Source organism: Mycetomoellerius zeteki, unplaced genomic scaffold (genome assembly GCF_001594055.1).
Source record: "Mycetomoellerius zeteki isolate Tzet28-1 unplaced genomic scaffold, Tzet1.0 scaffold98, whole genome shotgun sequence".
Taxonomy (NCBI): Eukaryota; Metazoa; Arthropoda; class Insecta; order Hymenoptera; family Formicidae; genus Mycetomoellerius; species Mycetomoellerius zeteki.
In genome coordinates, this window is record NW_017258021.1 from 2,660,256 (window position 1) to 2,680,261 (window position 20,006).

At 35.3% G+C, this 20,006-nt stretch overlaps 3 protein-coding genes across 8 annotated transcripts in view; 2 read left to right on the forward strand and 1 right to left on the reverse strand.

The window, feature by feature from the left end:
• Positions 1–8,066, forward strand: alpha-Cat (catenin alpha). Of its 5 annotated transcripts, XM_018461056.1 has the most exons (9): positions 1–235; positions 1,678–2,013; positions 2,106–2,838; positions 3,777–3,803; positions 4,812–5,045; positions 5,163–5,768; positions 5,842–6,519; positions 6,753–6,755; positions 7,023–8,066. In XM_018461056.1, exons 1-9 carry the CDS (start codon positions 225–227, stop codon positions 7,185–7,187), a joined length of 2,793 nt encoding a protein of 930 aa, XP_018316558.1. In that variant the 5' UTR covers positions 1–224; the 3' UTR covers positions 7,188–8,066. The 5 variants fall into 5 exon arrangements, with proteins under 5 accessions (XP_018316558.1, XP_018316559.1, XP_018316560.1 ...); XM_018461057.1 differs by lacking the exon at positions 6,753–6,755; XM_018461058.1 differs by lacking the exon at positions 3,777–3,803.
• A 4,280-nt stretch (positions 8,067–12,346) lies between these two features.
• Positions 12,347–15,093, reverse strand: Paip2 (polyA-binding protein interacting protein 2). Of its 2 annotated transcripts, none has more exons than XM_018460788.1 (4): positions 14,699–15,093; positions 13,631–13,842; positions 13,366–13,557; positions 12,347–13,040 (listed from the first exon to the last, which is right to left on the reverse strand). In XM_018460788.1, the coding sequence occupies exons 1-4, from the start codon at positions 14,991–14,993 to the stop codon at positions 12,936–12,938; spliced, it is 804 nt and encodes a 267-aa protein (XP_018316290.1). In that variant the 5' UTR covers positions 14,994–15,093; the 3' UTR covers positions 12,347–12,935. The 2 variants fall into 2 exon arrangements, with proteins under 2 accessions (XP_018316290.1, XP_018316291.1); XM_018460789.1 differs by lacking the exon at positions 14,699–15,093 and adding an exon at positions 14,287–14,679.
• Positions 15,094–16,046: 953 nt separating this feature from the next.
• BNIP3 (BCL2 interacting protein 3) overlaps positions 16,047–20,006 on the forward strand; it is a 32,371-nt gene continuing 28,411 nt past the window's right edge. The window contains exon 1 of the mRNA XM_018461000.1: positions 16,047–16,234. Coding sequence (XP_018316502.1) covers positions 16,192–16,234 — 43 coding nt within the window. The 5' untranslated portion in view covers positions 16,047–16,191. The remainder of the gene's footprint in view (positions 16,235–20,006) is intronic.

Here is a 20,006-nt window from a genome sequence, read left to right on the forward strand (position 1 = left end):
GCAAATGCCAACGGAGTGATACATCCAGATACATCGAAAGGGGTGTTACGGTACTCGTCGGACCGTATCGTGTCTCGGCGTCCCGTTTAATGCGGCCGATCTCGTCCTATTCTGTATCGCATAGTTAGCGTGCGAATTGCTCCGGTTGCTCGTCGTTGTTGACAGCAGTTGAAGCCGTCGGTGGTTCGCTTTCCTTCTGGAGTGTCCTCTTGGGTGTTTTCTTAATGCCGGACTCGTACGTATATCTTTCCTTATTTGCGTTACTTTTCCTCTCTCACCAGTAAGTATACGAAGGTACGTGACGCTCCTTTCAAAAATGTCGTTATCACGGATACGCAAGATTCACATTGTATCCATCAGAACCGAATTAAACGAACGTGTTTCACTCAGTAAACGAGAATTGATTGAAATGGATTGATATTTTCAAAAATACGGATTCAGAAATGATAAAATGAATGCTTTTCAATCTTGAATGCATTTTTATTCATTTATAGGAATTGCATGAAGCGAATGTCTATGCCTTTTCAATCCTAAATGCATTTTTATTCGTTTATAGGAATTGCATGGAGCATATCTCTATGCCTTTCAATCTAAAAATGATATCAGCTTTTTTGTGCATTGTGAATACTGTTCAATTCAAAATTTTGAATAGGAAATGCAGTTTTTCAACTCAATTGCATCCAATTGAATCCAAAAAAAAGTTTTCGCTATTTAAAATATGCATTTGGATAGATAAAATTTCAATCCATTTTAATCCATTCTCGTTTATTGGGCATTCTGGAGTGTCACGAGTTCTTGTCGCACATTCGCTGGCCGAAGGACGCGAAGCTGGAAGAGGAATAATCCATGATACTTACGTTTGACAGGATAATTCTTGACCTGAATATTTTAATTTGATTTTTGATAATTATTTTTTTATTTACAGAATCGATAAATTTACTTGTTCGGTTCCACCAATATAAGATTAACTTTAATCTTGGTTCAATTTGCTCTTTATCTTTTTCTAATTCTTAGAACTAGAAAAAGATGAAGAGTTAGTTGAATCTAGATTAAAATTAAACTACATTGGTAGAAACGAGTATAATCCTAACGATTAGAAAAAAATAGTAATTTAAACTAAGATTATATAAAATTAATCTTACATTTATATGTAGAACTGTGTTTGTGTGTGTGGGCCTTAGTTAAAAGTTAAAATCAGCTAGAGAAAAAGATTAAGGAAATATTGGGAGAAGCTAATGGAACGCAGCATTTGCTGATAAAAAAAATCTGGTACTTCTCTTGATTCAAACGGTAATTAATTCTGTGATTAGTATGAATTCAATTATATTAAAATTATTTTTTATTTATATTTTTGTTATAGAATAAAATTGAATAAAATTTATAAGCGCTGTGACTTCAAATTGTGAAATTTGAAATAATTGTCGCAGAAGAATTTTAAATTGATTTGAAGAATTAATTAAAACAAAAAAGAAAACTCTTTATAAGAATGCATGAGCAAATTGTTTAACTTTATACTTGTATATAAAAGTGCGTGTTAGAAAAAGATCTTATTGCTGATACAAATTAATAATGTAAAAAATTTCACACATGTATTAAGCATTAATTTCAGAATTATTTTATTCCTGCAAGTTTGGCATTATGATTTTACATACTGGAAACCTTTTTTTGCAATTGCAGAATAAACATTAATACGATAAATATTTCTGACCACTTTGGACCAATCATGAAATGGGATCCCAAGAACTTGGAGATACGGACTATGTCCGTGGAAAAGACACTAGAGCCGCTTGTGCTCCAAGTTACCACATTGGTGAATACAAAAGGGCCCAGCAAGAAGAAGAAAGGAAAGTCGAAAAGGGCAAGTGCGCTTGTCGGAACCGTGGAAAAGGCAACTGCCAATTTTATTGAGAAGGGGGAGAAGATTGCCTATGAAAATCCGGATATCACAGCGGAGATGCTAAGTGCCGTAGAGGAAGTGAGGAAAACAGGAGCAGCAATGAGCATTGCTGCCAGGTACAATAATTTATATCTATAATCAATCTGCGAATTATAGTTAGTATTATTACGTTCCTGCTTCGTTAATGCATGGAAATTTATTTATGCAGAGAATTTTCCGAGGATCCATGTTCTTCTTTGAAACGAGGTAACATGGTACGCGCCGCGAGGAATTTGCTGTCGGCGGTGACTCGTTTGCTCATTCTAGCGGACATGGTGGATGTCCTCAATCTTTTGAAATCGCTGGGTATTGTGGAGGGTGATCTGAAAAAATTAAAGAACGCTTCTTCGCAGGGAGAACTAATTCAGAATATCAAAGAATTTGGTAGAAACGCCGCTGAATTGATTCATCAAGCGGCCAAGCGTCAACATGAGCTGAAGGATCCACAGCTTAGAGATGATTTGGCGGCCGCCCGGGCCGTCCTAAAGAAGCACTCCACCATGTTGCTCACCGCGTCGAAGGTGTACGTGCAGCATCCCGACTTGGCGGCGGCCAAGGCAAATCGCGATTATGTATTGAAGCAAGTATGCGAGGCCGTGAATACGATAAATGATGTTGCTCAAGGGAAAACGCCACCCGACAGCCAACATCCTTACGATGGCCCCGGCGAATTGGCTGCTGCATTGGATGACTTCGACGAGAGGATGGTGATGTCTCCGCTCGCCTACAACGAGGTTCGTACGCGACCGAGTCTCGAAGAGAGATTGGAAAGTATTATCAGCGGTGCCGCATTGATGGCGGATTCATCGTGCACTCGGGATGAACGTAGAGAGCGCATCGTTGCTGAGTGTAACGCAGTCAGACAGGCGCTTCAGGACCTTCTAAGCGAATACATGAATAACGTAAGTAGAGAACTGTGATTATAATTATATGAAAAAATATATGCAAATATAATAGCGTTTGCATTTTATTGAAGAGATGTGAAAGAAAGAAACATATTGAAATATGTAAAATATCTAGCTCGAGATTGCTAAGCAAAAATTTAGTAGTTAGAAAGATCAAAAAACACGAGCAACGTTTATTGGATCTTAAAAATAAACGTTGCTCATGTTTTTTTTGACCTTTCTAACTACTAAATAAATATATGTTTTAAAAATCCACTAGATTAATATATTGAATAACTATATATCAGTTTAATTATAGCATTAATATTATACATAATTATAAGTAATAATTTATTGTATCTTTACTGTGAGATAGAGTGATTATTTTAATTAGAATAATTTGAAACTAGAGAAAGCCAATGTGTTATTTACGTAAATATATATATTACTATAATATAATATCATTTTTAGACCGCGTATGTGAGAAACACAACCGATAAATAAGAGCCCTATACGGTCGAAGCTAGATCTTAAAATGCTTTAAATAATTCAATCTTGAATCACTAAATATGATATATATGTACTTGACATATATACCACAATTGTAGTCTAACGAACTGTGCACCGAAATGTTTCCGGACTAAACACAATTAAACCGCTATAGTAAATTTCGCGAATTAAATTAAATTCTAATAATTTCGATCAGGCATCATATTTCAAAGATATTAATATGCTGAAAAACTGTAATTAAACTTATTGCGAATATATATTAATATATATTACTCATTCTATCTTTAAGCTGTAAGATTTTGTTTGTTATTAGTTTTTACAATATTCTACATTATATAAAATTTTAGACAGCATACTGGTACTTACACATATAGGACATGCGATTTATTTTTGTTTTCTTAAAACGATATTTATTCTATTGATTTGTTTTTGTTGGTGATGGCCAGTTACAGCGCGCTCGGGGTGGGAGACGGGTAAATATGCGAAGTAATTCTACAATTTCTATGGGTTTTGTTGCGCATATACACATTATCTTAGATCTCTCACACACTACCAATGCATACTTATTATTATTTAATGACCAGCACTAATCGTTAGCTTGTAATTAGCTTTATGCTTATGAGAGACTCATTTTAATTATTTTTGTAATTTTCTTCACTCTTATATGTGAATATTAAATAACTAATATCTCACATTGTAGTTATGTAAAATAACAAAAATTTAAACATAATAAACAATGCAATAAATGAAATGATAGATTAGCATAACTGTAGAAAATTAGAACTCTGTATATATAATTATGCACACAATTCATGTAGTGTATAAATATATATATAAAACTTGTAAATATACCGCTTGTTGCAATCATGTTGCTAAAAATTATGATATGATTAAGGGTTGCTGGAGCCGCCTGTATTACAAATAAAACTAACATTTTTTATGTTTTTGTTCCTGTCGAATTTCTTCGTAATGGTTTCAGAGAATAAAAATTCCTTTTCCACGATTAAAATGTACATGCCAATGTACTTGTCGCTGGTATATCTCGTGTCCAAAGCTGGAAAAAATAAAAAATAACAAATTTCTTTATCCATTTTATCTCATATGACGATCAACGCTCAAAGCAACATGGATAAAGAAATCTGTAATTTTTTATTTTTTCTAGCTTTGGACACGAAATACTTCAGCGACACTACGAGGAACAAAAACGTCAAAAACGGTAGTTTTATCGGTAATATAGGCTCCAGCATCTCATTAAGTAGTATTTTTTTTAATATTTTATTCCCATTTATATTAATAACATTGATATATTGACGATTTGGTTATGTATCCTTCTCCTATATAATATACATATTTATTTGTTTTTACAATCGGATTTAAACTAACAATAATGTCGAAGAAAGCAATTGTTTATAGCTATAAATTTTTAATATAAAAATATTTTTGAGTTTGACCGAAATTAACTGATGAATCTATGTCGACAGATGGGTGTTAAGGAACAATCTGAAGGCTTAGAAAGGGCGATAGATCACATGTGCAGGAAGACCCGTGATCTTCGTAGACAGTTGCGCAAAGCTGTGGTGGATCATGTATCGGATAGTTTTTTGGAAACAAGCGCACCGTTACAAGCTTTATACGAAGCTGCGGAAAAAGGCTGGGTCAAGGAGGTGGAAGAATACGCGCTCATCTTCACGGAGCACGCGAATAAGCTAGTGGAGGTAAACAGTCCTTATATAAATAAATGTCTATCTGAATACACATTTTACATACGTCATACACAAATATTTTAGAATATCTTGTACGTAGTAAGAAGATTAATTGTTTACTTTGAACAGGTGGCCAATTTGGTATGCAGTATGTCTAACAACGAAGATGGCGTAAAGATGGTTCGCTATGCTGCTGCGCAGATCGAGAACTTATGCCCGCAAGTGATTAACGCAGCGCGTGTGTGGGCCGCACGAAACTCGGACGTCGCGAAGGACAACATGAAGGTGTTCCGCCAAGCGTGGGAGAATCAAATGCGTGTCTTGACAGAGGCCGTGGACGATATCACCACGATCGACGATTTTCTAGCGGTTTCTGAGAATCATATCTTGGATGATGTCAACAAGTGCGTCCTGGCGTTACAAGTACGTCCCGGCGACGCCGATACCCTGGATAGACATGCGGGTGCGATACTCGGTCGCTCCGCCAGGGTATGCAACGTTGTGCAGGCTGAGATGGACAACTACGAGCCATGCATCTACACCAAGCGAGTTCTCGAAGCGGTGAAAGTTCTGAGGAAGCAAGTGATGCCCAATTTCGAGCAACGAGTGGAAGAGGCTGTAAATGCGCTGCGCAGTAATCCGGCACAGGAAGTGGATGAGAATGACTTCATTGACGCGTCTAGACTGGTATACGATGGAGTTCGTGAGATCAGGCGAGCTGTGCTCATGAATAGAGTAAGAAAACTTGTCATTATGTCTGTCTAAATTTCGTAAATTGTAATTGTTTTAACTCGCTATCATTTTTCAGGCGGACGAAGACCTGGATCCTGAAGATGTGGAATTGGACGAGCATTACACGTTGGAAACACGCAGCAAGTCTAGTGCTCAGACTGGAGAACACGGCGTGGATGAGTATCCAGAGATCAGCGGCATCACAACTGCCCGCGAAGCGATGAGAAAAATGCCAGAAGAGGACAAGCAGAAGATTCTGCAGCAGGTTGAGTACTTCAGAAGCGAGAAGCTCAAGTTCGACAAAGAAGTAGCGAAATGGGATGACGCTGGCAATGATATCATTGTTCTCGCTAAGCATATGTGCATGATCATGATGGAGATGACTGACTTTACTCGTGGTCGAGGCCCCTTGAAGACGACCATGGACGTCATAAACGCGGCAAAAAAGATTTCCGAAGCTGGCACGAAATTAGATAAATTGACCAGACAGATTGCCGATCAGTGCCCAGAGAGCTCGACGAAGAAGGATCTCCTTGCATACTTGCAACGCATAGCGCTCTATTGCCACCAGATGAATATTACAAGTAAAGTGAAGGCGGATGTGCAAAATATCAGTGGTGAGCTGATCGTTTCCGGCCTAGACAGCGCAACCTCTCTCATACAGGCTGCCAAAAATTTGATGAACGCCGTCGTGCTTACCGTTAAGGCTTCTTACGTCGCATCAACGAAATATCCACGACAATCTACGGTAACGGTAAGTTGCATCAATATTCATTAATTCTGCAGCAGCTCGATATATCAATTCATTCTTAGAAGCTAGGTAGCAATTTATCATCTTTTAAAGTTTATCGCTGTACTTTTCACTAGATATAATATTTTTTGACAATAAAAATGTTACATATTTCCATCTAAAACTTTAAAATTAATTGCGTATCCTATTTTTTTATGAAATTTTTTTGCTGTACACTAATATACATGGATTTTCAGTATGTAAGTATGTCAGTTTAATACAAATCATCCATGCACAAATATCGTAGAGCTTTAATAATCTTATATATTACAGGATTATTAAATATTAGAGATTCAGAAATTTATTGTTATATTTAATAAGTTTAGTATTATATTGCATATAAATATGTTAAAATATAACAGCGACAAAATAATTAATATAATCCGAACATGACATGATTATAAAATTAGTTACAAAAATATAGATTATGTATATATAATAATATGAATTTATTATGTTTCGATTAGTCTCCTATCGTCATATGGAAGATGAAAGCCCCGGAGAAGAAACCGTTAGTGCGTCCTGAGAGACCCGAGGAAGTTAGAGCGAAAGTACGTAAAGGTTCGCAGAAGAAAGTGCAGAATCCTATACATGCACTCTCAGAATTTCAGAGCCCTACCGAGAGCGTATAAACTCTCTAGATGTAAGTAAACGATAATAGGAATAACATAATGTCATGCTACAATATTTGTAATTCTTGCCCGATCAATGCGTGACGATAATATGAAGAAAGTTATCTCTAGAACCATCAGAACCATTGATCGGACATGGTACAAATACTGTAGCACAATATAACGCTGCAAGACGTATTATTATACAGCATCACCTTTTAAGAATTGTATAAGGCCAAAATATTTTATTTTCGATGATGTTTAAGATGTGAAGAATATCTATTAATCATTATGAAGTGACGTGTGGCTCTCTGTGCGAGAGTGATCACTTGTAGTCGGAGAGGGGTTCCGAATAATCCTGACTCTCATATTTTATGTATATCTCGATTTTATACGAGATTATAAACATTATTTGAGAATTGAACATTATAAGTAAAGGAATATAAGGTGAATGATAATGGTTTGGGAATCCACATATTTCATTTATATTTACATTTATCTATTAATAATTATACGGTATGTTATGCACGAGTATTTAAGTATGTTATTATTTTTTAATCGCGAGTACAATAATTATAATACAGATGAATACACATAATCCTGATGAATATTCGACTTTGAGGAAGATTTCAGAGGAAGATTACGAATTAAGAAAGGCTGATATGTATGTATATCTCAGATCTTATAGGGGCACAATTAAGAATAATGACTTTACGTTACAGTATATTCATTAGTGAATTTATGCTGCATGATCATCTTTATATTCGAGAATTTTTAGATTTCCCATATCATTTCAATTTTTCTAGCTGTAAGAGTGATACATATAGCTTACTCAAGCAGCAAATTGCAAAGGTCTTGGTACTTCCTGTCTATTAATTTTTCGAGAACAATTTTTATGTTTTATATTGCGTATATTAGTCATTTTTATTGTATATGTACATTTATCATTAAGATTTATTATTAATATTTTTGCGAACAACACAAACAATGTCCGGTATTCATAGTCAGTTCTCATATTTAAGACTATCATAAGTAGTCTTTTAAAATGTTATAAATCCATCAGAGCCATATTAGCATTAAGACATTACTTTAAGATGATCTTGAAATAAGAATGGACTATGAATATCGGCCAATGTATTATGATATATAGATTGGAAATGTTTTTGTATATAAATTTTTCTTTTCGTGGATAAATTCTATTATCTTTTGGTAATTCTCATACGAAGCTCAGATAGAGTCGATGAAACTTAATCATGGATTGACACAGTATTGTATCGAAATAAAGAGACTGCAGATTAAACTATTTAGTATATTAACTTGTATATAAGTAAATATGCCCATGTTATTTTTAATTTTTGTATAACAAACAACTAAATGAGAAAAGGAGTATGTGCGCGAAGAAAGGAAATTTTAATTCTCATTTAGTCCATATTGCAACGATAATAATCTTTTACTAACGATTTTACTGTAATAATCGAGGATTACACATTAAATATATTGTACTTCATGTAACATTTGCAATACTAGTAAGATTTCAATTATTGAAAGGCCAAAAGAAACCTAGAGCAGTTTACATATTGCTCTATATATTAAGTAATTCTATACATATATCTATTTCTATTTATAAATACGTTTTTCGTATTTTGTAATATACGAAGTTCTCAAATAAGATACAGATATATCAAGTATTATATTCAAATAGTTCCCTATAAATAGAGTTAATAGAAACATAACATAGATATAAGATTATATGTCATATATCAAAGACGATTTATTCATAACTAATTTGTTGTTGGTACGATTATTTTCTTTTATGCACATGGATAATTTTATTTTATTTTGCGTAATTCTGTAGATAGAATTACGATGTATCAATGCCATTCTTTGATTTGTAATAATCTTTATAATTGCAAAAAATGCAATTGTACAAGATTTATTAATGTTACACATATCAACATAATTTGTTACTTATCTGTGCACTAAATATGTAGATAATAATGCTGTACTTCCAATTCATCTTACGGAACGTATTATTTCAGTATTCTGATACAGACGCATATACACATATTCTTATATTATGGTTTAGAGTTTAGATACTTTACGTAAAATCGAGTGATCGATTACTATATAAAACGGATGCCAATATTACATAATAAATCGGCATCGCCTTTTTTTATTATAAAATAAGTATTAATTATATTGAAGTTACTTTTAAGAATAAAACATTGTAACTGATATGCTGCCAAATATAAGGTGATGCATTTCTCATAATAATGACCTGTTTATTATTTAGCATGTATGTTAACTTATGTTCACTCAAAATTATGCATGTTCACGAATAGCTCCTATTATGATGTGGGGATTAGGAAATAACAAAAACTAATTTTTATCTACGTTTTAATACATATATCTATATTTCTCGCTTTACACGTACACGTGTTAAATGCTACAGAAAAAAATAAGGAGTATAGGCACAAAAAACCACAAATGCAAAAAATTTACTGGAAGTGATGAAATACATTATAAGTTAAAATAGTATATATATAAAAGTAATATCACCTATCTTGAATTAATACATATTAATTATTTTTACAATCCAATTTGCGTTGCATTGCACAAGATATGATGCGGTAAATAATAATGAAGAATGATAATTACCATTCTTCCAAAAACGTGACTTAAACATAAAACTTATATTTTTATGTCATTTTGCTTTTGTACTTTTTTTTCCTTTTGATTAACATAATGCTAAAAAGATACAGTTATTTTCAATAAACACTCAAGTGGTCGAATTTTCTTACAACAAACTCGAGTTACAACGTTCGCATTGGTTACTGCAGATACGTATAATCAGTTATCACGATGTTGTAATAACTATCTGTTTATTGTAGTACTGCTTCATATTGTACTGTACGAGAAGATTACAGCTGCACATCTCTTAAATCTAGAATAACCTAATGTTCTTAATGTTACATATAGAGATACCAATATATGCAAGTGAATTCAAGGAGAAGTGTTGTAATAATTACCAAAAATTCGAGACAAGTTTAATAGGCGTAAGAAACCTCTAAGAAATTATACGGCGTTTATAAGTATTACAAATCTCAGTTCGCAAGTCTATTGTGATGCGATTTCTAGTGTCACGTATAATGTATTATTGAGTTTTGACGTCTGAAGACGTCAAGACGAAGTCAAATTTGTTCAATTTGAACAATAATGGAACAATGATGGATATACATGGTTACATTTATGATATATATTTTTCACATATAATTGCCTTATTTCATATAATCTGCAAATAAATCGCATTTTTTTTATTTATATACGTTTCTTTTTCTTTAGAGTAAGATTCAATTCATTTTAATGGTCTTGGAAAACAAGATTTCAAGACATACATAGCATATAAACTAGATTTTTTAAAAATTATTAAAACTTTAGACGCGCAGATCAATAGTCAACGTATTTTTCATTGGTATTAGTATATTAACTATTATGCAGCATAGTATAGTATTGCAAAATGATTTTCTATATTACACAGAATCTATATTAGTTATATAGATGCAAAGTAATAATTAAAAGATGGATTACGATCTAGTTCGGATTAAACCTGACGTAAAAATGGACGTGAAATCAGTCTCTATTTTACACTCGCATTGATTTGATTTCTTTCTCGAGCGTCATAAAATTAATTATTTTCTCGTGTTACCTTCATTTAATCGCATCATAAAATATCCGATTACTTCCAAAGTCGTGCAGCCGTTTTTTTTTACTCAATTTTCATTCTGCCGGCAATTAGATTTATAGCTAAGCGTATTATACATTTAATATCTTTTTCGTAAGACAAACAGTGGTGGAGAAAACAATTCCAAATTAAATATATTGTAAGAGATTAATATATGATGTCTTTTATATCTGAATATTCAGCAAATTTAGTTTTAGTAACGCTGTTTTGATATATAATTACAGTTTCTACATTCATGTTAAAACCAAATTGTGATTAAAGTGCACGTTTGCCATACATAAAGTATATAGAATGCAAACACGTAACAATATATAGATATCTCAATGTATAGATCTTATTAAAACTCGTACTTATTCTTAATTAAAAAGAATGGCAGATATCACCGTTAAGTAAGCACGAATGCATTTTAATCACTAGAATCTTGGATCGCAAAAAGTTTGATTTTAAATTTATACAATTGTTAAAATTTCATCAATTAAATGGAGTTCACGAGACAATGCAATTCAGAAATCATTTTTGTATTGAAAAAATAACAAGTTTAAAAGAAATAAAAAAACAAACAGGTACTATCAAATATTGTACAAATATATATGATGTGATATCTACTTTTGTAAATAATTTTTATAAATAACCTATATATATAGATATATTATGCTGCATCAAAAGTCAAATCAATCTTCTTGCCATTCAAGCATTTGAAGTACATTCACCATTTACCCTATTTTCATGTTTCATCGTGGTTATATTCTATAATCTACGACCGTCTAAAATTTCGAAATATTAACTCGTTGAAATATATTAACCGGTTTAAAAAATAAGTAAGCAGTGTGTCCTGATTCTCAGAGTCACTAAAAACGAGTCGTAAAAAGAGTCCCTCACAGCCTAAGTAAGACTTTCACTTGAGATCTTAAGTTTGTTAAATGTTTGCTGAAGCAGGACTCGGCAATAGTGTTTTTCTAGAGTCACCTTGCGCAAATTTTCAAGTAAGACGATATATTTGTACAAATAATATAACTTTGATTTTTCCGATTACATGCTCGCGATTATTTTGTTGCCAATTCATCTATCCAAAATATTTGTAAAAAGTAACATGATATCATTGTGAGTCTTCTTATCATACTCTATATGATTCGTACATAATATCTCGCATTATGCGAGGTATGTCCTGCTAACAATTCTGTAAACATCTCATCATTCTCTACCATAAGTATTACAAAAGGAACTTTTAAGAAAAGTTTTTATTGGACAGATAGATATCAAGCTGTAAAACTTTCTCTCAGGCTGTAAAAAGTTTTATTAGTGTATATGCGCGCATGAAAGGTTTTACAGCTTGATGAAGAGTAAATATTGTAAAAGGTAAAATGGTTTACATACGTTTCAAGAATGATAAGATCTGATTGACACATATATATATATAATATGCATATCTATATTCCTGTTCATATACATATTTCATAAACTTATGAAAGTCCTCCCCCTAAACCATGCAGTGCATTTTGTTTCCTCTATTCAGTTTAACTTGAACAGTAGGTTATTTCCGTACACGTATAATGATTTCAATTTATACAAATTATACAAAGATTGAAAATGCTAAAAACATTTGCCTCTGCGAGAAATGATTCTCGATATAGACGGCATCGAACAAGATGCAAATTGCAAATTTGTTTTAACGAGTGATTTGTAAAAGCGATCGTTTTTTAGTATTTTGGCAAAAAAATATACATAATTATCCCATACGATACACGTTCAGTGTTTCTTGTCTATAAAAATTTCGGAATACCGCGTTAGCGTTCCATCTAATTGTGTAACTGATGCTTCGGATGACGCGCATAATTACATGCACAACTCGCGCCCTTTATCTCTCTTTATCTTTGTACCTACAGTCACAGTCATTGAACATCTAACACGATGATCCGCTTAATACGACTGTCGGATTGGAAATAGTAAATTCTAATCATTATGTGTAGCCCGATTTTATACGTGACTTAAATAGAGAACGGACAAGAGAGAAAAGACATAGAAGATTTCTACGATGGTTCTGTAGTGACTGTGGTTTCTGATGTACTTACAGGTGGTACCACAGTCGATTTGCACGCTGGAATAAATTCAGCTGCATCTGGATTTAGCGTACTCTGGAAATTCACATGTACAAGCGGCAATTGTTAATTACAAGGTTTAAATAAGGAATATTGTTTTTTTTTCTCTCTCTCTCTCTCTCTCTCATTAAAGCTCACTCTACAATGTGCTCTTCGTTTTCTGTTTCTTGCTTTTTTCCTTTTTGCGGTTGTTTTATCAATGATTGTGTTTCTTGTCCCTTTCAAAATTTTTCAAGTTTTTATTGGACAACAGAAAACGAAAAAATTAGACAAAAGGTGAAAAATATTAAAAAGCAAGAAACGAGAGGCAAAAACACATTGTAGAGTAGACTTGAAAGAAGAGAGACATTTCTTTAAGTACCTGCTTGGCGAGATCGTCTTGCATCCTCAGACTGCTTAGTTGTTGACAAAGTTCAGCAGCATTATTGTCTGGAGTGCCAGTAGCCGTGGACCAAGCAGTAGAACTCATATTTCTTTGATGTTGCCTCTCTTCTTCTAGCATTGCTTCTAAGCACTCCTCCATCAGTTCTTCCTCTTCCAGTTGTTGGAGCACCTGATGCCGATAGAAACGTCGAGTGTGGAGTAAAGAATAACTGTGAGAAGCTTTATATCTATGGATAAGGTACCTGCTTGTCAAACTCCTCTTCATTTTCCATCCAGAGATACTCCGAGAAGTCGCCATCGCCTATCGCTTGCACCTCAGCCTCTGTGTCGCTGTTGTTGTCCACATAGGAAGTGATGCCTGTCTCTTGACCGTAGTAAGTCCCATTTCCAGACCCGCCGTTTGGGATCTTCATTTTCATAGCCAGTGTATGTGAACGATGCGTCTGCTGATTACCTGCAAATTCTTGTTATCAGCGTCCACTCAACGTCGTCGTCGAAGATAACGTCGAGAGACTTAAAGACAATTTTATTGACACACAGAGCGCCGTGTTTCTATCGACGGCCGCTCAGAAATAAATAAACAATTCAGATAGAGAGTGTTGAAATGTGATTCTCCAAACGGCCACTCCGCTTGTAAACAAGATACTCCCTCGGGTGATAAAATCGGATTGCGCTCCCGCCGATCCCTTGACGGTCCCTTGACGATCCCTTGACGATCCCTTGACGGGCGGAGGGCTCGAGGCGACGTCGGGCGAGGGTGCCGCGCGCAACCTCGAGCCGGGACGCGGAGCAGCCTTGGATCAACAAATTGCGATCCTCGGATTTTCGCACATATGGGAACGGCGACCCGCCGATTCGGCTTTTGTAGCGATTCCTTGGTACCCCCCGGAGTGTTTACCTGAAATTTGGCGGCCCGGCGGCAAAAGACAGTTCGGTGTCGCTCTGTCTTTCTCTCTCTCTCTCCCTCTCTCTTTCTCTCTCTCTCTCTCTCTCCCTCGCTTCTCTCGCTAACGGCGCATAGCGAGAACGCACGGCGCGAGAATTGTCCTAGTCACTTGACAGATGAGGTCGCACGGGCGACCATATTTGCGAGCGCGTATCGTACTCGTATCGTATCGAAATCGGTCGGATTGGCACGTCTCTCTCGCGCTCTCGCTATCCTCTCTCTTTCTCTCTCTCTCTCTCTCCCTTTCTCGTTCCCCCTATTGTTTATCGAACGACGGTTGGCCCGGATTACCCTCCCGAGGAATAACGGGGAGACGGCCGCGTTTTCCCATCGAACTTGGTCACTCACGCGGAACATACCTTACCTTCTTCTGTGATAAAAGGGTCCTCGGACTCGCTCCACGTCCTCGTCCACCTTCCCGTCGATCGTTTGTGGTCGTTACGCGAAATATGCGCGTGATTTACGCAGTTCACGGACACGTACCGAAATACGTGTCGTTCAACGCAAATTAGCGATCGCACAGTGCTGCCACCGGCGTTGTTGTTAAAATCCGCAGCAGGAGCGCTGGTAAAACTCCGATTACTCCGAATTTTCACCAGTGGACCGCCTATCGCGGATGTTCGGGTACTTCGGGTCCCGAGGATCATGGTGTACACCATGCCGAGGATTATGTCGCGAGAGATGACGAAATCGCCGAAGAACGTCTGTCGATAAATCGGAAACGCGAGGCTGCTTGCTTCGCGAAAAATAAAAATCACTTAAATGTTGATTAATTCCGCCGACGTCTTAATTTTATCGATTTTGCGACGTACTTATAATATGAGAAAAAAAAAAATTAGTGAAATAACATTTAATTCAAAAATTGCACAAAAAAATTTTATAGGAAGAATTTTACATTGAATTCTATGTAATAAAATAAATATATTTCAATTAAATTATTTAAATATAATTTATATTTATTCAAAAATAATTTTTAAATATAATTAGAAATAGTTATGGTAAATATATATATATATACATAAAAATTTTACATTTGTATGTGTCACTAATCTCTTGTGTTTATTAATTAGGTGATGTATTTAAGTATTTATTGTACATACATCTACGATTTACAATGGCATTTTCTATTTATTGCTACTTACTTATATATAACATTATCTCTCTCATACTCGGTAGAGTTATTATTACTACTATTTTCGCAACGAAGAGTAATCCAATTGTAACGCTAATTATAGCCGTACAACGAACGATGGGAGAAGAATAAATACGGAGTTTTCGTGGTGCCTTTATCCCGACAGATGTCGGCCCCGACGACAAATCGCGGTAGACGATCGAAGCGATCTCGAATCGTCGCTCGGAGCAATTCCTCCTTTTTTTCCTTTTTTTTTCTTACGCGGGAGGGGAATGACATTACGTTTAGTTCTCGAAAGTACGCGCGGCGGTGAGTCGCGCGACGCCGTGACGGCGCGTGGGATTGACGCACATAGTGCGCGTCGCACGCGAATCGTCGCGTCGACTCACGCTGTCTATTTACACCGCGGCGCGACGTGATTGGCCCAGAGCGGCCAAAGAGACGGCTGGCGCAGCTGACACATGCGCGTGCCGACGTGCGTCAAAACAAAGCACGGCTGCGCTGCCATCCCGGCAGCATTTTATCGCGATTGTCCGTAGCGGCAGGTTGTATCGTCGCTCGTCGTTGTGAACGTCGTCAGCGTCCCGTTTCGCGCACATACGTTTTACGTGGGTTTCTGCGTCTCGTTTCTGGTGCTCGCTCGCGCCCCTTAGCTCCGTCTCTTTCTATTTCCTCATCGCGAACGACTGCTCCCACGAGTGCCACACACGGCGCATCGTACGGCGATGTCGTCCTCGGCGAAGTACACGTCGGACGAGCAACTGAGCGGTAAGTAAAGCGCAAAAAACTGGAAAAACCACGCACGCCGCACCGATTGTTAGATGCGACGGCCATTTCGCGCGATGTGTCCGCCCACCCGCCCGCCCGCCTCTCGTCCTCCTCCACCTCCTGTAAAGCGTAAACAAACGCACTTCATTGCCGATGTTGCTCCGTCCGTTTGGAGCGTCGGCGTCGAGGAGCGGCTGTCAGATTCGACCGATGCCTCGCTACCGTTCAATGACATCCTTGGAGAGCAATTGTTCCTCCGATAAACTTCCGCTTTCGTTCGTCATCTGACGATCTCGGTGGATCTCTCCGAAAATCGGAGCAACCCGTTGGATCACGCCGAAATAAATTGGCGCGACGCGACGCAGTTTTGGCGCCATTTCGGGCCTACCTTCGACACGCCGCGTCGCGCCCGGTGCAAGATTCAATTTTTCATGTCTCGCGCGCGCGAATCGATACTTCACCCCGGCCGGAGCTTCGCGTGAAGTTGCACGGGGAACGAGGCGAAGCGGACCAAGCGAAGTACGCCGGATTTCTAAAGTCCGATCGCACGCTTCTCATGGAAGTAACAATGCCTGCCTCCCAACACCTCCTGATTCAATTTTTTTCTAATTTCATGTAATTTTTCTTGTATATTCTACATTCTCAATATGCTCTTTTTATGTTTTCTTCTGGTTTTTTTTTTTTTTTTATAAGCAGCCCCCTTGACGTCTGTTTTTCTATAGAATCTAATTTTTTCTAATTTTATTAAATTCTTTTGGACAGTCTATATTCTCGATACGTTCGATCCACCCTTTTCTACATTACCTTCAGTTATTTTTTGATTTTTTTTTTAAAGCGTTACAGAATAGATTCTAGATTCATTATTTTCTTTATAGTATTGTAGAATGTTTTGATCCCAATTTAAGCGAATAAACGTGCCAAATATCTTTTATCGTATGTTTTAGTCTGCTTCCTTTGATATACGTATAAGCGGAGTATAGATAAAATATTTGTGGTTAACAATGCGATTAATCGTGCTATATTTATTCGGAAATAAAAATAGCACGGACATTCTCGGAAATGTTCAATGATAACTGTATTATAATCGCAGATCAAAGACTTAATTATTTTCTGCACATAAATAATGCATTATTTCCGTTTTTTCTTCCGCATTTTCTGAACATTGTGATAAAGTAAGATATGAGCTGAACATTTCAATATATGTGTTAAAGGAGTCGTGGATTATCAATGATCGCAAGAATCTAAGAGCGATGGCTTGTGCATGAGAAAAAAATACTAAATTTTGATAAATATTTATTTCAAGTGCCAACTAAATATTTACTTACAGTAAATAAATATTTACTGTATTTCTTAAAAAAATATTGTTAAATCAAATTAATTCTTGATAAAGCGATTTTGCTAAAGTATTTAAAAATTTAGCTATTGTGACAAATCTGAAAATAATTTTGTTGAATCGTCAAAATAATTACGAAAGAAATTTCAAATGCGATGAGCAAAAAGTTTTAACATTCTAGCAATTAATTTGAGGATCCTACATAATTATTTCGATTTAACGAATCTAGCTAAATTTTTAGATACTTTAGCAGAATGACCTTTCTATGTTTATAAAATAAATATATTTTTATGTTGTATAAATATTTAATTAGTACTTGATTTAATTAAAAGAAAAAGAAGCTTGATAACAAACTCACGAAATTAATTCCATAGTTAAAATTGCGCGCTTCGCATAAAAAAATTTCCGTAGACACCTGCCAATATTTTTTACAATTTTTTACAGGCTCGTAATATGACTTTATAATTTCCTCAGGAAACTTTAGAGATTGCGAGGAAGCCAATATTTCTGTGGTTATTCTTTTACAGTAGAAGCGGTCAGACGATCTATTAATAATTTAACGCATGCCGGTATAAATAATCTAAAAAATATGCGGGACTTTGTAAACAACTTTATCATTTTTGTAATGATTTCTACAAAAAATAATTTAATCAATACGTTTTCTTCATATATTCTTTGTTCTGCTCCCCTGATTTTAAATTTCAAGCCGTAATTGCTAACAAGGGATCATCTCGGTTTGTACAACAAATTAATGAAAATCTTTGATATCAGTAAAAGTTGACAGTATAAGATGTAAATTAAGGAAAAAGATAAGAGCGTATAGGTCATAGGTTCCAATAAGAAATTTAATGTTATAGTGCATGGTAAAAGTTCTAGAATGGCTATATCTCAAAAAATAAGCAATAAGAATTTTACTGGACCGTACATTTGAAAATTCAACAATAAGAAGTGCAAGTACATATATAGTATGTATAGTAATTCAGATTGAATTATTTAAATATTTAAAGATTTAGTTTTGACCGTTACTTCCACTTCTTATTGTTGAATTTTCAAATGTACGGTCCAGTAAAATTCTTATTGTTTATTTTTTGAGATATTAGCCATTCTAGAACTTTTATCATGCACTATAACACTAAATTTCTTGGAACCTACGACCTATACGCTCTTGCCTTTTTCCTTAATTTACATCTTATGCTGTCAACTTTTACTGATATCAAAGATTTTCATTAACTTGTTGTACAAACCGAGATGGTCCCTTGTAAGATCATTATACCGAGATTACCGAGATAACAAAATCTTTCCATTTCATTAATTAAATTTCATCTCTGCTTTTGTTAGAATCTTTTTTTAGAATCTTTTAATAGTATCTTTTAAGTCGAATTACGTAGAGTGATCAATTTATCGATTAATTTTAAATTGTTCTCGTTACTCGCTTTGCCACGCGAATCTTTCTCACATGCGAAAGCCACTTGAATCGGGCACGCGTATATACTTTTACTACTGCAATCTTTATCTCTGTTTGTTTTGTAAAGTGTCGTCTGGTCGATAGCCCTGACGAAAAAATATATAAGCACGTGCATTCAGCTCGTGATCGCATCGCGATCCTATCTGTTTCTTCTCCGCTACCACGCGTCTTTTCTCGCTTGTGTTGAATTACGAGTTACATCTTTTTAACGTTAACAATAGCCGGTGTCGTTCTCGGCGATATGAATCGCGAGGTGAAATAATGTTTTGCAAAATGTATCCGAGACGCTATGAAGACTGCGACGCTAAATTTATCCGCGGCTCGGATTACGGCCTCCAGTTTCCCTCGTCGTATTACGAGAAATTAGACACCGTCTTTGTAATTTCTGGATTTCTTTATTAACGTTGTAAAATAATTTTCATCTATTTTTTTATTTCTGTGTAAACTTCTATTCTGCTTTTTGCACGTGAGTTTATATTGAAAAAAATATTAAATTTTAATAAATATTTGTTTGAATAGTTCTAAGTAAATATTTATTAAATACAAACATATATTTATTTGATACAAAAAATTATTCATTTGATATAATTACCATTTTTTAAAATAAATATTTTATTTATTTGCTGTAAGTAAACATTTACTTGATATATTCAAAGAAATATGCATTAAAATTTAGTAAATTTTTTTTCTGTGTATTCGACTGCAATGCTGTTTTCGCAGACGTCTAATAGTATCTCCACTGCGTGATTTATTCGCGTATATTCTGGCTCGCGGAAATCGTCCATAAATCATGTATGGCTCGTATGACCTATTAACACGGCAAAGTATTCAACTCCGGAGGCAACCAAGTAAATCTCGTACCGAAATGAATAGTGAGTTATTTCAAAGCGAATTTAAAAAAAAATCTTTATTGTTTTTCAGAGAGATGGAAGTCGAAGAGAATGAAAATGTAAAACAGCATATAAAGTTTTTTG

Coding starts and splice junctions, on each gene's coding strand:
- alpha-Cat (XM_018461056.1), top strand. Junction 5,046..5,162: donor ACGCGAATAAGCTAGTGGAG/GTAAACAGTCCT, acceptor TACTTTGAACAG/GTGGCCAATTTGGTATGCAG. Junction 5,769..5,841: donor GAGCTGTGCTCATGAATAGA/GTAAGAAAACTT, acceptor ATCATTTTTCAG/GCGGACGAAGACCTGGATCC.
- Paip2 (XM_018460788.1), bottom strand. CDS start 14,993: ATGGTGTACACCATGATCCTCGGGACCCGAAGTACCCGAACATCCGCG. Junction 13,843..14,698: donor CCCTTTTATCACAGAAGAAG/GTAAGGTATGTT, acceptor AAGAATTTGCAG/GTAATCAGCAGACGCATCGT. Junction 13,041..13,365: donor AAGACGATCTCGCCAAGCAG/GTACTTAAAGAA, acceptor GTGAATTTCCAG/AGTACGCTAAATCCAGATGC.